The sequence below is a fragment of the Mustela nivalis genome (genome assembly GCF_964662115.1).
Source record: "Mustela nivalis genome assembly, chromosome: 7".
Classification (NCBI taxonomy): domain Eukaryota; kingdom Metazoa; phylum Chordata; class Mammalia; order Carnivora; family Mustelidae; genus Mustela; species Mustela nivalis.
The window spans coordinates 51,605,640-51,624,748 of NC_139026.1; the positions used below are offsets into that span (position 1 = coordinate 51,605,640).

At 43.0% G+C, this 19,109-nt stretch overlaps 1 protein-coding gene across 8 annotated transcripts; it reads right to left on the reverse strand.

The window, feature by feature from the left end:
- Window positions 1–5,573: 5,573 nt before the first annotated feature.
- MFAP5 (microfibril associated protein 5) lies at window positions 5,574–18,691 on the reverse strand. Of its 8 annotated transcripts, none has more exons than XM_082738323.1 (10): window positions 18,083–18,687; window positions 17,493–17,579; window positions 16,494–16,529; window positions 12,043–12,087; window positions 11,515–11,547; window positions 10,871–10,906; window positions 8,893–8,922; window positions 8,081–8,168; window positions 7,425–7,498; window positions 5,574–5,984 (listed from the first exon to the last, which is right to left on the reverse strand). In XM_082738323.1, the coding sequence occupies exons 2-10, from the start codon at window positions 17,548–17,550 to the stop codon at window positions 5,872–5,874; spliced, it is 513 nt and encodes a 170-aa protein (XP_082594449.1). In that variant the 5' UTR covers window positions 17,551–17,579; window positions 18,083–18,687; the 3' UTR covers window positions 5,574–5,871. The 8 variants fall into 8 exon arrangements, with proteins under 8 accessions (XP_082594449.1, XP_082594448.1, XP_082594453.1 ...); XM_082738322.1 differs by having other exon boundaries at window positions 17,493–17,552; window positions 18,083–18,677; XM_082738327.1 differs by lacking the exon at window positions 12,043–12,087 and having other exon boundaries at window positions 18,083–18,691.
- Between the last annotated feature and the right edge of the window lie 418 nt (window positions 18,692–19,109).

Below are 19,109 nucleotides of genomic sequence, written 5' to 3' on the forward strand. Positions count from 1 at the left end.
AAGTTTTTCCATTCTACCCTGCAAAGTTACAGGTCTCTCAGGACCTCTTCCCCTCACTTTCCAAATTCCCTTTCCCCATCAGAGCTAAGAATTCCCATCTTCTAGCATCCTGGTCCCCTGCCCTGATGATGCCAACCTGCTGTTACTCTCCCATCTGCTAACTCCCTTTGTCCAGCACTCTTCTGTCTTCTTTTCTGTTCATTCTCAAATTTCTTTCTTGCCTGGGTTACAGCTGCCTCAGTACTGGAGGAAAGGTAACCTTAGAGGTTGCAAGTTGTTTGCACCTCTGACCGGGTGTCAGGTAGTTGGTTTGACACAAACACCCTGGGGCAGAGGAGGGAGGAGCTTGTGGCTAGCAACATCTACTTCTCGATGTCATCAAAAGCAAGGCCCGAAAGGGAGACCAGCTGGGGTTTGCACCATCTGCCTGAGAGTCAAATGAATACTAAGAGAAAGTATGCATAGAACTATGTTTTGAGTAGAGTGCACACTTGAATTTCCCGTTCAAGGAGAAAGGAGAATTTTCATAAGCATGCAGTGTGGAAAAAGTTAGGCTCAGAGCAGAATTAGCTCAATTTTTAGAAGAGAAAACGGGAGTAAACCTCCCGGCTAGGCAGATGAAGCTGTCATCTTTCAAGGTACCAGGTAGGGATTCAATTCCAAAAATTGCCTAAAGATACATTCTTTTTTTTTTTTTTTAAGATTTTATTTATTTATTTGAAAGAGAGTGAGCGAGAGAGAGCATGAGCAGGGGGAGGGGCATGGAGTATGGGAGAAGCAGACTCCCTGCTTCTGAATCCTACAACAATGAGATCTGTTTCTGGGCCAGGAGCCCAGAAACAAGGGGCTCTGATCCCAGGACTCTAGGATCATGGCCAGAGCCAAAGGTGAGCCGAAGGTAGATGCTTACCAACTGAGCCACTGAGCCACTCCTGCCTAAAGACACTTTGACCAAATCCTTTAATTCCAAGATTAAAAATGCAGTTTTGATTCAAGTAATTATTTTTCATCAAAATATAAATTCCTCACTGAAGAGGGTTATCATTGGTGTTCGCCAGAAAATGGATAATATTAACACCTAAAAGAGTAAAAGGTTTTCAAATCCTTTCATGGGAGGAACAAGGAATGAAAACTAGAACATCAGAAATGGGATGAAGGTGGGACGCCTGGGTGGCTCAGTTGGTTAAGCAGCTGCCTTCGGCTCAGGTCATGATCCCAGCGTCCTGGGATCGAGTCCCACATCGGGCTCCTTGCTCCGCAGGGAGCCTGCTTCTCCCTCTGACTCTGCCTTCCACTCTGTCTGCCTATGCTTGCTCTCGCTCACTCTCTCTCTGACAAATAAATAATAAATAAAATCTTAAAAAAAAAAAAAAAAAAAAGAAATGGGATGAAGGTAAAAAACAGTGGGTAAGAATACAGAGGGAAAGGGGGCACCGAGCTGGCTTCGTTGGTTAAGTATCTGCCTTCTGTTCAGGTCATGATCCAGGGTCCTGAGATTGAGCCTCATGTAGGGCTCCCCACTTAGCAGGGTGTCTGCTTTTCCCTCTGACCCTCGCATGTTCACACGTACTCTTTCGTGCTCTCTCTTAAACAAATAAAACCTTTTTTTTTTTAAGATTTTTATTTATTTATTTGATAGACAGAGAGAGATCACAAGTAGGCAGAGAGGCAGGCAGAGAGAGAGGAGGAAGCAGGCTCCCCACCGAGCAGAGAGCCCGATGCGGGGCTCCATCCCAGGACCCTGAGATCATGACCTGAGCTGAAGGCAGAGGCTTAAACCACTGAGCCACCCAGGTGCCCCAATAAAACCTTTTTTTTAAAAGAGGGAAAGGAGGCGCCTGGGTGGCTCAGTGGGTTAAGCCTCTGCCTTCAGCTCGGATCATGATCTCAGGGTCCTGGGATTGAGCTCTGCATTGGACTCTCTGCTCAGTGGGGAGCCTGCTTCCTCCTCTCTCTCTGCCAGCCTCTCTGCCTACTTGTGATCTCTCTCTCTCTCTCTGTCAAATAAATAAATAAATAAATATCTTTAAAAAAATAAAAATGGAAAGAACAGGAGTGGGGCTCCTGGGTGGCTCAGTCTGTTGACTGACTTACTCTTGGTTTCCGCACAGGTTGTGAGATGTATGCTGCCCCTTCACCTCAGCCTAGCCCCCTATGGGTCTGCGTGCCCACCAGAGAGTTAGCTTGGGATACTCTCCCTCTGCCCTTCCCTCCACTGCCTCACCACCTTCTTTCTAAAATAAATAAAGCTGAAAAACAAAAACAAAAAAAAACAGGACCAAATCAACCTCTTGAAACTGATCTGGAACTGTTCGCGTGGGAAAGTTGTGGTGGAAAATAAGAATTTAGAAGCATAAGGAAAGAATGGGAAGCAAATTAGAAATGTTGGTTTACATATCAAGAATAAAAAAGGGGGGCGCCTGGGTGGCTCAGTGGTTTGGGCTGCTGCCTTTGGCTCGGGTCATGATCTCAGGGTCCTGGGATCGAGCCCCGCATCGGGCTCCCTGCTCCGCAGGAAGCCTGCTTCTCTCTCTCTCTCTCTGCCTGCCTCTCTGCCTACTTGTGATCTCCGTCTTTCAAATAAATAAATAAAATCTTAAAAAAAAAAAAAAGAATAAAAAAGGTAGAGAACCTAAGAACAACGAGAAATGGGAAAACACTGGAAAATGATCAAGTAGAAGAGAAGCGAGGGTAAATCAAGAAGCTTTACCTAGCTAGACTGTTGGGTCCAAAGGGGTTAAAAAAGGAAAATAATTTTCTGATGAATTGAGGAATTTCCTGGAGGAGAGTAAATGTGGTGTGTTGGAGAACTGATGGCAAAATTGTGGAGTGAGGAAGGTTACAATAGAGAATAGTGGGATAGAGCAATGCTGATGCTCCTTTTGCAAAGTGGGATAAAAGCGTAAATTGGTGCAGGGGGCAGGGGAGGAGGCAGAGAAGCACCTGGGTGATGCAGTTGGTTAAGACTCCTACTCTGTTTTTGGCCCCAGTCATGATCTCTGGGTTGTGAGATGGAGCCCCTAGTTGGCCTCTTCACGCAGCACAGAGTCAGCTTGCGATTCTCTCTCCCTCTGCCCCTCCCTACTCTGCGTGCTCTCTCTCTAAAGTAAATAAATTAAAAAAAAAAACAAAAAAACTTGGGGCGCCTGAGTGGCTTCGTCTGTTGAGGATGGACTCTTGATTTCATTCAGGCTGTGATCTCAGTGTCGTAAGATCCAGCTCTGAGCTTAGCTTGTTCCTCTCCCTCTGCTGCCCCCACCCCGCCCCTCTCATGCACTCTCTCTCCCTCTCAAATAAATGAATAAATCTTGAAAAATAAAAAATTGTTTTTTAAAGATTTTTTGTTTTTTGTTTTTTAAAGATTTTATTTATTTATTTGATAGAGAGAGACAAAACGAGAGAGAGAACCTAAGCCGGGGGAGTGGGAGAGGGAAAATCAGGTTTCCTGCTGAGCAGGGAGCCTGGTGTGGGGCTCGAATCCAAGACTCTGGGATCATGACCTGAGCCGAAAGCAGACACTTAATGACTGAGCCACCTAGGCGCCCCAAGAAAATTTTTTAAAAATTAAAAAAGCAGGGTGCCTGGGTGCTTTCAGCTCAGGTCATGATCTCAGGATCCTGGGATCAAGCCCTGCATCGGGCTCTCCTCTGCTCTCTGCCCACCCCCCCACCCCGGCTCCCGCCTGCCTATCTACCTACTTGTGATCTCTCTCTCTGTTAAACAAATAAATAAAATCTTTTTAAAAGATATTTTAAAAATCACAAATTCGTGGAGCGCCTGGGTGGCTCAGTTGGTTAAGCATCTGCCTTCGGCTCAGGTCATGATCCTGGAAGCCCAGGATCAAGTCCAGCATTGGGCTCCCTGCTCAGTGGGGAGTCTGCTTCTCCCTCTGACCTCTCCCCTCTCATCCTCTTTCTCTCTCTCTCTCTCATTCTCTCTCTTTCAAATAAATAAACATATAAATAAATAAAATCTTTGAGACTGAAGCACTACCTATTGTGCTAACAAGGCACCTAAATAAATAAAATCTTTTTAAAAAGGCACAAATTCCTGTCATTTTAAACATATGAGAAAAAGAAACAAACAAATACAAAACCACTCAACCAGAAAAGGAATAAAGAAAAACTTATTTTAAAATGTTTAATTTGCAATATACTCAATACTGGGATTGAGGTGCTTTGTGGTGGGAATGCCACCTCATTCAATATATGGTAGGAGGGTCATGTTCATGGTGAGATTCTTAAATGATTCTTGGAAATTCTGTGCCTGTTGAGATTTCTCTACAGTGGGTATAATATCCACTTAATAAGTCTATTTATATATGAGGATATTTACTTTTAGAGGCTATAGAGCAGAGATTACATGCTTTGGGTCTTTTCCTAGCATTTCTCTTTAATCAGTTGTGCAAATCCCATTAAACTAAATTGTTTCTTAACAGCAAAATCTGATGCTCATTTACATAGTTTTCTTTCAAGAGGAAAAGAAGTCAACCCTACCAAGCAGAGAGGAATTCTGAGTGTGTAACTTGCCTCAAAGTGTCTTACTTCCATTGATTTTTGTGGGCTTCTTTGGAAGGTTATTAAGTTATTCAAATAGAAGCATCTATAGTGTGTAATCAGTAACCTGTAATAGGATTTTTTTTCTGTTGTGTTGTGGACTACTGTCTTAACATGAAATTTCTCCTCTTATATGCAGACATGAAGGCTATGAATTAGACTGCATCTAGGCTTCAAGAAATACGAATAATGCACTTAAATCTTGAGAATCACAGAAGGAAAAGATACCTTAGAATCAACATAAATCTAACCTTGTCATGTTAAAGATGGGAAATTAAACCTAGTTTACTGGTTTACCAGGTTACTGTTAGAGCCAACATAAAAATGTAGGTTGTGTAAATATTGTGTTTTATTACTCTTTCTTATAAACCATTTGGCAAACTTGGCCTGCCTATTAAAATTTAAGTCTGAATGCTCTTCTTAAGCACCAAATCAGGCTATTCTGGAGTCCATTTGCATGGTAATTTCTACAGATTTTGTCTAGTGATGATGATGAAAGAAGTAGCGACAAATCAGGAAAACCCTGACCAAACTCAGAAATTATTTCACATTAAATTGTCTAATTTGAGAGGGTGGGCTAACCGCCATATGACCAAAAACAAGTAAATGGGACTTTGTACCCCTGCCTGCCAGTTGGACAACTACATGAAAAAGTGAACAGGGAACCATGAGTCCCAGTTCCATACATAGCCTACTCCTCTCTCTTTATCCTTGGCCTCTGAATGCAGCAGACCTCATCTTGGGTCTTTATGTGTTGCCAGTAGGATTGTGTAGCTCTGCGTTCTGGAGAATTCTCTAGGACTACAAAAATTACCATGACTCTTCTGAAAAAATCCAAGCAGGCAAATCCAGCAAAATAGTTAAAATAAGAGTAAAAAAGACTATGTAAATGAATGACATGTTAATCTAGGAAGCTCTTGAAAATGTTTAAAAAAAAAAAATGGAGTTCTAAGGCCAGCCAAAATGGACAGCAACATCTTCTTCCTCCCTAAGATCTAGTTCAGACAGATCCGACGGTCAATATTAACCTAAAGTTTATTTTCCTTTGAAATTGTGTGTAGGATGTTTGTATATAAGCCACATGGTTATCATTAATCTACATCTATGATATTGAGAAACAGCAAAACCATGCAATAATACAGACTGTGTTATCAGTCAGAGAATGGAGGCAAAAGCTAGGCACTGCAAAGGGATTGGTTTAAGAAATACTAATGTCTATGGGTTAGCGGACAATGGTTGGACAAGAAGGAGTTCCCTCTTGTTAGGGCATTCTCTTCCTCCCACCCACACATTATTGTTTCCTCTTCCTTGGTGATCACAGACCGCTGGGTCTCTGCAAATTCACATTTTCACAGGGTGGAAGTCGGAAGTAGTGGGAGCGACGGAGTCGTCTTGGGGGTAAACCAGCCATTTGACGGCAAAGTTCATCTAGAAGAGAAGCAGAGAGCATAATGGGTTGGGAATGCAAAAAAGGTAACAAGGGCTTCCATGTTAAGAGATAGAGGGCCGTAGGGTTCTGTAGTGAAAGACTGAAGAGAACTAGATCTGGGCTACAACCCCAGATGTGCAACTTACTGTTATTTATTACTTACTAGAAAGTTCCTTAACTTTGTTGAATCACACTATCCCTTCCAGGATAATAAGCATGAAATACCAGCCTCCACAGTGTAGTTGTGAGTATTAAAATGAAATAATACGTGCAAAGTACCTAGCCCAGGTGGCAGGTAAATTTTAGATTCCTCTGGATGCCTAGCTCCCAGTTCTTATAATCATGGATTTATTAATAGCAAAAACCATGAGATTCAATCATTGACTATCTGTTTACTACGTGCAAATAGCTAATTTTAGTAAGTCCCCTGAGACATTTGAAAGTGCCTAGAGTCCAAAGTACTCATCCCTCAGTCTCAAGGTGCTTCCCTTGCAGGTGCTTGCACAAGGCCAGTGGGGGCAAGTAATAAGTTTCCTTCTGCGAAGTTAACTACAGCTCTTACTCAGAAGCTCAGTGCAGGATGGGCTGCTGAGTCAGAAGGGGCTGAGTCTGTGGTGCCTTCACCAACCACACTTACCGTTCGGGGCTGGCCATAGGGAAGGTGAGAAGTATCTTTATTCCCACAATGCATGGTTTATAACCACACACTTTGGACTCTTGTAATCTTGTTTTTCTTTTTTAAAGTTGTTCTACCCTCATTTATTTCTAAATTTTCACAATAAGTAATTTCAATGGTTCTTGGAATTGGCAGACTGTTTAAAATGTTGCCAACTTCAAAATGTCCAATCTGGTTTATTTTTATTATTATTTACTTATAGGCTCTATACAAACATCAGTGTCTCCAAATTAGTAGATTTTTTTTTTTTTTAACAAAGTTGTTCCTTTATGAACATGGCTGCCAATTCTTAATCTACTATTTGTAATGGCTGACTTGGCTTTTTTTTTTTTTTTTTTAAGTTTTCTTTCTTTCTTTTTTTTTTTTTTTTTTGTAATCTCTATACCTAATGAGTGACTCAAACTCATGACCCCAAGATCAAGAGTTGCATGCTTTCCAGACTGAGCCAGCCAGCTGGCCCTGACTTGTGCTTGTCACCTTGAACCCCAGTGAGCTTCAAAGCAGCTAGGGCTTCAGAAAGCTCTATGTGTAGGAGAAGGTGGGGGTTACAACCTAGCTGGAAAGAGACCCAAGCACCGTTTTCTTACATATTAAGCATACTTCTTTACTTAGATTGCTTATTTAGCATAACTTGGCAAACCAGGGGGTTAAGGAGGTGGCCTAAAGCCCTCCTCAGAAGCCAGACCTTGGAACTATTAGGACCATGTTTCTACTCCTCTCTCTCATAACTGCCCCTCCCACTGACACCCAGCCATCATCTTACCTTTCATAACTTCGTGTTCTTTACAGACAAGACGAGAGCAGATCTCATTGTTGATGATGTACATACGTCGTAAACTGCCAGAGTCCCAGTAACATGATTAGGAAAGTAGATAGAAAAGAGCATTGGGAGGGAGAACTAGCCTAGGCCAAGGTTGCCTGCTCAACTTCTGTATTCCCCACTCTCCCTAACTATTCTCCTCCACTCTGGATTTCCTTAATTTTTCTGGACTGCTTTTTCTTCCCTCCCAGAGGAATGCAGGGGATGGAATGGTATTAATTATTCTTCTTAGTGATACTTTGCACACTCCCACCTAGAGTTAAGTGGAATACTCCTCCCCGCTATTGGATCTTTCACTTCAGCCTTTTTCCGTGAGGTACTAGATTTCACTGTACCAGTGCTTCTCTCATGACTATCTTTTCCCCAGCTCTCATCTCACTAGCCTTCTAGCATCTAGTCATACTGGTCAATCTGTTCTCCATATACCTCAGTTCAGATTCCGGGTTCTATCTGGCACCAGCAGGAATAGCTAAGGATCATGTTAAAAACTCCTTCTAGCTTCCAAAAAGTGAAACCCCAGAGTGGGTGCTCATTAAGCAGTTACGGACATGAAACCACTACCATGGATGATGCTTTCTACCTGTCCTGGGACCCCTTACCTTGTGAAACATAACTGATGAATGCATTGTTTAACTGGCCGATGCACAGAGTAGAGTCTCGTGCAGGCAAATTTTTCATCCCGGCAGTCTGAAGAAGTCCAGCAGAGAAAACAGGGATCCACAAAGGATTCAAGAGACGGAAGAAGGTAGACAGAATAGGGGAAAAAATTACAAAGTGATCTCTACACAGGATTATTACAAGTTGGGGGAATGCCCTCCCTATTGGCCAAAAGAGAATGGTAGAAAATTGGCTGAAATAAAATTTAGGTGCTTTCCTACCTGGAAGCAAAAGTAGATAAAATAATCTCAGGGTTCTTCTAGGAAAGTCTTTCTAGGGTTATCCAGGTGGCCGTATGAAATATAAACTGAGATGCTTTTAACCCCATTCTAAAGAATCAGAATTCTTAGGGGGGCCACAGTTTCTGTTTTAGTAGTTTCCAATCCTAGATGCACATCAGAATCATCAGTACAATAGAGAGAGCATCTTTGGGCATGGCAACCAGAGTAATACTGAGTCCTTGCTGTCACTTCCTAACTCATTAACCACCACAGAAAGTCCAAAGGCAGCTTAGGAAGAAGAATCTTTCAGGACCATCCAACAATGGTCCCATCTTTTTCCCATGAGCTTGAGGATAAGACTTCATTAAAAAAAAAAAAAAAAAAAAAAAGTAGAAATGAAGGGCACTAAAAATACTCCTTGAGAAAGAACTGGAAGCAAGCTAGAAGGTATATCAAGTATCCTCCAAAGAGCAAGGAGGTATGAATCCCTGAGAAGAAAGCTGAAGAAAAAGATGTGCAAAAGACATCCATACCTGTTGTGGTATTTTTATCAGCAGGAGAAGCTGGAAGAGAGAAATTTTACTCAGTTATTACCAGTTCTAGAAGTCACTACTGCAACTGTCATGTTACCTCACTTATAAATACAAAACCAAAGGAGTTGATAGTGCTTTTAGCAACTTCTAACAGAAAACCCACAGTGGGCTGTACTGTTCCACAAAACTGGAAAGATTTAGAAGTTAGGATGGGAAATCTGATTTTGCCTTTCTCCTCTTCTAGAATTGAAAATGTGTCTTTGTTTTGTTGACCAAAAGCACATTTAGTGGAGACACCAGGCAAGGATCCCCATGCCCAGAAGAGCTTTATCCTACAGCTAAGGAGAGAAAAGATTGTTACCCTGTAGAAGCTCTTACTCATAAAAGAAAATTTCTTCTCTGTAAATCAAATACATCATCATGGGTTCTCAGATAAAAGTTATTCAGCAAAGAATAGCAAAGGTCACAGCCATAGCCAACCTAATCTAAGGTCAAGTTAAATACAGGCCTAACTTGTAGAATGAATAATAGGAGTAAGATGAGTCTTGGGAAGACACTAACCATGGGATTTATGTGTCAAAATGCCATTGGAAGAGTTGCTGGTAGATAGAATACTATGGGAAGAATGCTACATGATCTCCTCTATTCCCTGGTTTCAATGGCAGACTTACATGCTGAGAATTCTCAGACTTCTACTTCCAGCCCAGATCTCTTCCAAGCTCCCAACCTATAAAGCCACCTGCCATTTTATGGAAGAGTTTGTCGATTTTTCAAAGATCCTTCAAATCTAACATGTCTTAAACTGTCCTACTTACCCTTCACCAATTCAACATGCTCTTCAGTGAATTGTCCCACCATCTACCCAACAGGACACTGGACATCATCTCAACAGTCCCCTATCATAGCTCACACTTAATTCTCCCTGCCTCCACCTCAGTGAGTTCAGGCCATCATCTTTTATTGGGACTAGTGCAATAGCATCCTGGCTGGATTTCCAATTCACAAATCTGATGGGAACCTTTCTTTGTCTAAAACTATTCTGATGGGTTTTTAGTTCCGTCCTAAGCCTTTCTTGGATCATGTTTCCTTCACCCCAGAGCGCATGGGTGGTTCAGTGGTAGAATTCTCGCCTGCCTTCACCCCAGAGCTCTTCTCCCTAATTACTCGATTCACTTCCAGTTGTCATTCTAGAAGCCACTTAATCAGTGTGTCCTCCACAGAACCCTTTCCTAAGCCCCGGCACTGACTATACTCAAGGACTCTCTTAGTCTTCTATTCCTTCTGTTGCTTATCCTGATTATGGCATTTTGTGAAATTAAATAAAGTTACCCATTTGTTTATCTTGTGTAGTAGACAAAAAAAAAAAAAAAAAAAAAAAAAAAAAAAAAAACAAACAAGTAAAAGAAAATCAGTTTTGTTCATCTTTATATTCCTGATACTCAGTAGTAGGTTTGCAATAACTATTTCTTCAAAATCTAGTTTCTGTCTCCTTTTCCCACATCCTACCCCTTGTTTCTTGTAGGTTTTGCCCTAATTGTTTAAAAAAAAAATGTTTCTTCAATGTGCCAAGCTCTATTTTGTGTTCAAATCTTGGCACATACTGTTCCTTCTTTGACTGCCTGGCTGGCTCCAGTTCTTCTTTCAAGAATCGGTTCAACCGTTACTTTGAGGAAGTTTCCCTTTAGCTTCCCAAACATTGACTGTTTATATATTTGTCTTGCCTTTACCCACCCAGACTCGGAAACTCTGAGGAAAAGATCACATATTGGTGTTTTGTACATCAAACAGCCAGCACAATCCCTGCATGTTACGGGATCAAAAATGCCATTCATCTAAATTGAACTGTTGGAAGAATGTGCTCATTGAACTGTAGTCGCGTCTATTTCGGATCCTTCACCAGCTGTACTGCCTTCCAGAATGGGCTCTGGGGAAAGCCCAGAATGGCCCCAGTGGCCCTGGGATCCCCATCTGAACTCACCCAGGTCATCTGTGGAAGGCTCGATATCAGCCAGAACTGAAAAGGCACAAAACAGCAGGTGTGAGGAGGGCTTTGAACTGGCAAGGGGGAAGGCAGAGGAGAAAAAGGAAGAATGGAGGGGTGCCTGGGCGGCTCAGTCGGTTGAGTGTCTGACTCTTGGTTTCAGCTCAGGTCATGATCTCAGGGTCTTGAGATCAAACTGCAGCTTGGGCTCTGCACTGGGCCTGGAACCTGCTTCGGATTTTCTCTCTGCTCCTCCCCCCATAAAAAAAAAAAAAAAAAGATTGAGAAAAAGGGAGAATGGAGGTATTGGGGCAAAGTCAAGGCTGTGGCTGGGTTTGTGTGTTATATCCAAGGGATTAGGATTAGGGCTAATTGAAGTAATTGTGAAATTTTTTGAAGAATATTTGGCCTACTGACATTATAGTTTATAATACATGCCTTGTTTTAGGTATTCATCCACTTTGTTTCATCTTTTTAGAGGACTGGGGGACTCCTTCCCATTATCCCACTGTCACTGAACAAAACACCCCCAATCCCTCTATTCCTTTCTTAGACAAAAATACAGGACTAATTCAAAAGCTGGAATATATTGTGGATATTAACAAGACTCAAGCCATTTTAAAAGCAGTAGTAAGACTTACCTGTTTCATCTGTAGAGGGTTCATTCACCAGATCTGCAAAGACACAGCACAGGAAATAAAAACACACAGGCAGGGCACTTGGGTGGCTCAGTGGGTTAAGCCTCTGCCTTTAGCTCAGGTCATGATCTCAGGGTTCTGGGACTGAGTCCCGCATGGGGCTCTCCGCTCATCAGGGAGCCTGCTTCCCTCTCTCTCTCTGCCTGTCTCTCTGCCTACTTGTGATCTCTCTCTCTCTGTCAAATAAACAAATCTTAAAAAAATATATATTAAAAAACACAGGCAGAAAAAGTGGGAAAGAGAAGCAGAAAAAAGGGTTGATCTAAAAGGAGGCAAGAAAGATAGAAATGAAAGGATGTGGGCTCCTGGGCCATATCCTCACAGCATCAGTGGTATCTAAGACAGACACTTGGGTCTGCATGAGCTCAGAGTGCCCACTGACCTCTTTTCTATGCCTCATTTATCATTGTACAGATATCATCCTCAATCCTTCTGTTCCCAGGATGAAAACAAAGAAAAAGGGTAGCTTACTAGGATCTTCTGTGAATGTCTCTAGAGTCACTGGAGTCACATCATCTGAATAAAGAAAAAAAGCAGGAAACATTTATTTTTAATTAAAGTAATTTTTGAAGATTTTATTTATTTGCGGGGCGTTTGGGTGGCTCAGTGGGTTAAGCCTCTGCCTTCAGCTCAGGTCATAATCTCAGGGTCCTGGAATGAGCCCCGCATCAGGCTCTGTGCTCAGCAGGGAGGCTGCTTCCCCCCTTTTCCTGCCTGCCTCTCTGCCAACTTGTGATCTCTCTCTGTCAAATAAATAAATAAAATATTTTTAAAAATGATTTCATTTATTTGAGATAGAGAGAGAAAAAAAAAAACCATGAGCAGTGGGGAGGGGCAGAGGGAGAGGGAGAAGCAGACTTCTCACTGAGCAGGGAGCCTCTACCTAGGACTTGATCCCAGCACCCCGGGACCATGACCTGAGCTGAAGGCACATGCTTAACCAACTGAGCCACCCAGGGGCCCCCAGAAAACACTTTCTGAGCATTCCCTGTCCCCCTCCCATTCTTGCACTCGCAGTAAGTGAAATCTGTCTAGCACAGTTGCCAATGCACAGTGAGTATCCCACAATTGTTTTTCGTTGTTTGTTTCTCCACCCAAGTCCTTTCCCCACAAACCAAACAAATGTCAGTTTCCCACTTCCATGAATATACACATACAGTCCTAGCCCAGAATATCCTTTTCCCTTTGTCTCCTTTACCTACATGCCCATCAGATAATCCTCCACAGGCATCCCCTAAGTTTAGGAATAGAAGAATAACATATTTCATTGTCCTATCAGATAATAATGTAATAGCTAATTTGGGTTTACTAGGTGCCAGGCACTATTTAAAAAATCTGTTTTTACAGATGATAAAATTTGAGCACCCAACAAGTAAATAATTTACCCAAGGTTATACAGCTTGTTGCAAGTACAACGGATTGATGATCTCTTTGCAATACTTATTTTACGTGCAAATTGTCTTTACCAAAGATACTGATTCCGATAATTACAGGTTTGAAATAATTGGATATCAGTTTGCTGATATGTTTACATACAAGTATGCTCACCCAAGGCAATGTGGATGATTTTCTTTTATTTATTTATTTATTTATTTATTTGACAGACAGAGATCACAAGTAGGCAGAGAGGCAGTCAGGGAGAGGAGGAGGCAGGCTCCCTGCTGAGCAGAGAGCCCTATTCAGGGCTTGATCCCAGAACCCTGGGATCATGACCTGAGTCGAAGGCAGAGGCTTTAACCCATTGAGCCACCCAGGCACTCTGTGGATGATTTTCCGATGCTCAGAAGAACTGAGGTGAGAGAAGAGAGGGTGTGTTTGTAGAGAATACCTTGCAGTTAATCATTGGAAAGTAAAGGCAGTAGGAAAAATAAAAAAATAAATGTCCAGGTCTTAAGGTGGAATCTATTAGTATATGCTAAGAAAACTGTATCTGAAACTATAAATAACAGCACTACTTAAAACAAATTCTCTCAACTTTATTATTTTTTTAAAGGTTTTATTAATTTATTTGGCAGAGAAAAAGAGCACAAGTAGGCAGATAGGCAGGCAGTGAGCTGAGGAGGGAAGCAGGCTCCCCGCTGAACAAAGAGCCCCACGACACAGGGCTCCATCCCAGGACCCTGAGATCATGACCTAAGCCGAAGGCAGAGGCCCAACCTCCTGAGCCACCCAGGCGCCCCAAATCGTCTCAACTTTAAAAAGCAAAATAACAACGCAATGTTAACACCTAATTATTTAAATATCCCATCTATAATTACTCTTTCTTGCAGATGACTTATCGTCATAATCTAGTTTGCCCACTAGGGGTCAGCAAATTGTTTGCTTTGACTTTTGCCTTACAACTTCAGCGTCTAAATGCTACGTTTTGTCTGGAGAAAATAGCGTTTTTATAAAGCATGCCAGAGCTATTGACCACTGTGGCAGAGGCAAAACGCAAATAATGCATTCTGAAGCAATTTCCCCCGCTGCTTACATAATCCTCTTTTTAAAAAAATTCCAGGTAGAAAGTCATCAGATCTGACAAAAGAGCCCTTTTATAGTTAACACTCAGCATTAGCTTTCGTATTTCAGATGAAATTTTGGTAAAAGAAATCGAAGTCTGTTCCAATCCCTAGGACGTTTGAAAAACCACTAGCGCGAGTCCTTCCAAAAACCCTTAAGAGCGGAGTGGAGCCTTTCCAGGGTGTAGCTAAATGCCGCCAGTTCCTTTTCTATCTGCATTCCAGTCCAGTCGCTCACAGATATGCAAGTGAACCGGTGGGTGAGCAGAGGGGTTAAGAATGAGTCCTTGCCGTCACCTCAGAATTTCTGGATGGAGTACTGGTTTTTGGTGTATTCCTCAGATTATCCATCTTTCCCGTGAGCTACCACCGCATAAATGCTTATCTAGGATTCATGTTCTCTGAAAAGAAATCCTAAGTAGGCAATTTTTAAAAAGATTTTATTTATTTATTTGACAGAGAGAGATACAGGGAAAGCAGAAACACAAGCAGGGGGAGTGGGAGAGGAAGAAGCCGGCTTCCTGCCCCGCAGAGAGCCTGATGTGGGTCTCGATCCCAAGACCCTGGGATCATGACCTGAGCTGAAGGCAGACCCTTAACGACTGAGCCACCCAGGCGTCCCTTAAATAGGCAATTTTTACAAGACCAGTGCTCTAACCCCTGAGCTACCGAGCCTTCCCCTATGTAGGCAATTTTTAAAAAAGATTTTATTTATTAGGGACAGAAAGCATGGCTCAAGCGGCGGGGGCGGGGTGGGGGGGGCATGGGAAGGGATAGCAGCAGGCAGAGGGAGGAGGAGGCTCCCCTGTGAGGCAGAGAGTCCCATGCAGGCTCTATCCCAGGACCCCCGGATCATGACCTGAGCCAAAGGCAGACACTTAACTGACTGAGTCACCCAGGAGCCCCTTAAATAAACATTTTATTTTATATTTATTTTTAAATGCTTTACTTATTTGATGGGGAGAGAGAGAGCACAAGCAGGGGGAGCAGCAGCAGAAGGAGAGGGAGAAGCAGACTCCCCACTGAACAGAGAGCCCACACGGGGCTCAACCCCAGGACCCTGGGCTCATGACCCCAGCCTGATGTGGGTCTCGATCCCAGGACCCCGGGATTATGACCCGAGTGGAAGGCAGAGGCTTTAACCTACCAAGCCACCCAGGTGCCCCTTAAGTAAGCATTTTAATCATCATATTTCTTCTAGAAAAGCACCCCAAACTTGTAGACAAGGACTAGACTTTAACCAGCCCAGAGAATGAATGCAAAAGTTCTTTGCTAATGCTGAACTCTGAAAGCTCAGAAAATTTGGGATTCAGAATTCTTTACCTGAAACAGATTAAAAAAAAAAAAAGTTGTGTTTCTTTATTTTTATCTTCTGTACCACGATGTACAGAAAGAAATTATATTGTGTCCCAATGCACACATAGAAAACTGAAATGAGTTTAAAAAGATAATGCTTTACTCTGGAAATGTTCTTGCAATGTACCCCGCTTTTATTTTAGTCTGTACTAATTCATTAAAAATTACCCATTGTGATCTGCTAATTTGATTTTATGGTCCATTAATGGGTTACATACTGCTGTGTTCTCAGGAGTTGGGAAAAGTAAGAGATAAATTGTAATAATGTTGAATGTCTAGAGGCAGAGTGGAGATGTTTGATTGGAGTTTCCATCATCAAGCTGTAGGAAGTGGCCACTTGGAAACCAAAACTTTTGGTTTCTGTCCATTAGTGCCAGAATTTCGCTGTAGTACTGAGATGACTTTTTATTCTGTCTGCATGTTAGTTTCTCTGTTGCTACATGGATAGGAAAAAGCTGTTAAGATTAGTAGGGTTTTCTCAGTGAGATAAGAGCTACATATAGGAGAGTAGAAACAAGAGATGGGTATAGAGGAGGATTTAGCCAAGGTATTTCACTTGTTAAAAAGTAAGAAGGTTTGTGGGTGCTGGGTGGCTCAGTTGTACAGCATCTCCCTTCAGCTCGGGTCATGATCCCGAATCCTGGGATCGAGTCCCATATCAGGCTTTCTGCTGGGTGGGAAGCCTGCTTCTTCTTCTCCCACTCCCCATCCTTGTGTTTCCACTCTTGCTGTGTCTCTTTCTGTCAAATAAATAAATAAAATCTTAAAAAAAAAAATAAAGGCAAGGAACTTTTATGAATAGGATAACAGGGTTGTGGAAACTGGTGAGCTGAATCTGATTTTCCATACTTAGGCAATTCTCTGTTATATCATAGATGCTTTAACTCTGACCATTCATCTGCATTATTCTTATATCCCCAGCAGATAGGGCACATGACTGACTCAGCTGGAAGAGCATATTACTCTTGAATCACGGGGTCTTGCGTTCAAACCCACACTGGGGGTAGAGATTTCGTAAATATATACTCAAAACACAGAAGAGTCCAGTTCCAAAGGTTTACCTACCTCCTCGTTGACCACTGACTCCTAGTGGTGTCCAATCTGTACCAAAGGACAGAGAAGAGAGATAAATGACTCCAGCTCTACACCCCATCAAGCTTTTATAGGATGAATCAAAAAATGATGGGAAATGGTGTACTTTCTGCATTCTATTTCTGTATAGTTCAGTACAAAATCACTCAGACCATTAGTACTGACATGGAAACCCTCAAGAAAAATACATTCCTGAGAATAAAGCCCTGCTTTGCCAAGCCCTGACATGGGATGCCCTCTTGCCCTCATTCCCTAGCAGGAGTCAGATCCTGATCAGCAGTCGGGGCTAACAGCCTTTCTGAAGTGTCCTGTCCTAACCCCACAGCCATAGTACGAACTACACTATGAACAAGGCACAAAGTAATTTTCTGACAGTGTAGACCTGGCAGCATGAGAAAATAGAGCAGGATTTCTTCAAGGTGCCAAGATTCCCTTTCCATGGCCAATCTTTCAGCTCTGTTCTGTGACATCTGTGATAGCTTTTCTTTAGCGCATAGCTTGGCACGTTTGTGTGCATGTGAATGCATGTGTGTGTGTGCCGGAGCTAGTGTGGGTAGGTGTGAGTGTATATATTCCCACTGTGCCCCTTCACGCACTGAATTTGGTCCCGTTTCTTATTAGCTGTTTCTTAGTAGCTGTCTCCGTATGTTTGCAAACACATTGGCGTGTCAGCTTCTCTTTCCTCTGTTGACCGGTACATTGATGTGTGTGTGTGACCCTCTTTTGGGGTTAATAAGCATTTGTGTGGATCTTATATTCATAACCCTCCACATACTTCCCAAGTCTGAGATCATCTCTGGTCTCATCCCAGCCCCTGCTTGTCAGACACAAATCTGCCCTTTTCTTGAATATTAGTTCTAGAACTCGGGAGCCAGAACGACTGCTGCCAGTCCCTGTCACCATCCCACCCCATAACCTACAGCTCCACATTCCCCCCAGGAGCTGGAGAAAAGATTGAAGGGAGGGACTCACCAGAGGGGATGAGGAGGGCAGTGAGGAACAGCAGCACCTTGGGTCCCAAGAGCAGCATATCTGAGAGTGGTGTTGGGAGAGGAGAAGCTGTGATGTTCAGGACACATCAGCATCTGAGGCCCAGGCAGGGCTACCTGGAGGGTCCCTGTCTCTTTGTCTGCCCAGGGCTTTCCCTGGTCCCCTGTGCAACTCCAGCCTTTTCTCTTTTCTTTCACCCAACATTTCTCCCTCAAATTCTCTCTTTGATCACTTACCATTACTCTCATTCTCATGCCTTTTTTCTGCCAAGTCAGAGGAAACTATATATTCTCGATGGTGCATGGTTGCCCCCAGTGTGTGGCCACTTTCACCCCCAGTGTCTAGTTTTTTGATATCCGTGACTTTTAAATATCATCCACTTATCTTGGTGTCTCATCTTGAATTCCATGGATAAATGGGGTATTCCCTCAATCCAAGTCAGTGACATTCCCCACGGCCCCCCTCCGGCCTTTCAGTTTCAACACACACACACACACACACACACACACACACACACACACACACCGCACACCCTTTGTCTGTCTAGGGTTTTGTACAATCAAACAACTCACTGTGTATTTTTCCTCTGCTCTGTCCACCGAGTCCTTTGGCTGCCGAATGGGCCCCTCTCCTTCTCACGCTGTTTCTACTTTGGCTGGAGAATAAGATGAACAGGGCCACTCCCTGGGAAGGACTTCAAATTTGGCCTACTCTGAAACAATGAGATGAGGGAGAGCGAGGGGGAGAGAGAGAGAGAGAGAGAGAGAAAGCCAGGCTGGAGGAGTGTGATGAGGCGGGAATGAGAAGGGGGCTGGGGCTTTGCAGTCACTCACATCCTCATTCCGAAGGTTATGACCACACCAGTGAGGGATGCTGCTGTTCCCTGGGAGGCCGGGCTTCCGCTGGCAAAAGCCTTTCTTCCATGAGCTTCTTTTCCCTCTTGCAACCTGGCCCCAGTCCCTAGTCCCCAGCCCCTTTCTGCCTTGGGTTCCTTTTCATCTTTGGATGGTCGGCCATCCTTCTTCTGCCCTTCTCTGTCCGTCCTCCATGTTTGAATCTTCTCCATCCTCCTGTCTCGCTGTCTTCTTCAGCATTCATCTCTTCACCACCAACAAATTCCTTTATATTCCTATATTTTTCTCTTTCTCTTTTTTCTCTTTCTTGACCCACACACATTCAAGAATGTGGTTCCCCCACCCCCGGGAATCCTATTTATTCCATATTCAAACACACACAGACACCACATGAGTTTTGTCCAAGAGGAGGGTTGGCTGTTAGGAAATGTTGAAAAATATAGTACCGTCTGAATCCTTTTGAAGTGGGGAGGAGCTCTGTGAGAAGACATGTTAGTCTTCTTCTGTCTTTTGACTTTGTTTAGATTTATGCTCAGAATCCTGGTTTCTGGAATCTTCAGGAGAAAAGGCCATTAGAAGCCCAAAGAAAACTGGGAGCCAAGCTCACTTTCCAACAGTACTTTCCCCCACATCATGTCATAAGTAGATGACACTTTCTGTGATCCAGGAGTTTTAAAGACTTTGTATTTGTTCTTATTCATTGAGACCGAGGGGCTACGCTGGTAAAAATGTCTCCACTTTGGAG

Coding starts and splice junctions, on each gene's coding strand:
- MFAP5 (XM_082738323.1), bottom strand. CDS start 17,550: ATGCTGCTCTTGGGACCCAAGGTGCTGCTGTTCCTCACTGCCCTCCTC. Junction 16,530..17,492: donor TGCCCTCCTCATCCCCTCTG/GTGAGTCCCTCC, acceptor CCTTTGGTACAG/ATTGGACACCACTAGGAGTC. Junction 5,985..7,424: donor AGAACACGAAGTTATGAAAG/GTAAGATGATGG, acceptor CTTCTCTTCTAG/ATGAACTTTGCCGTCAAATG.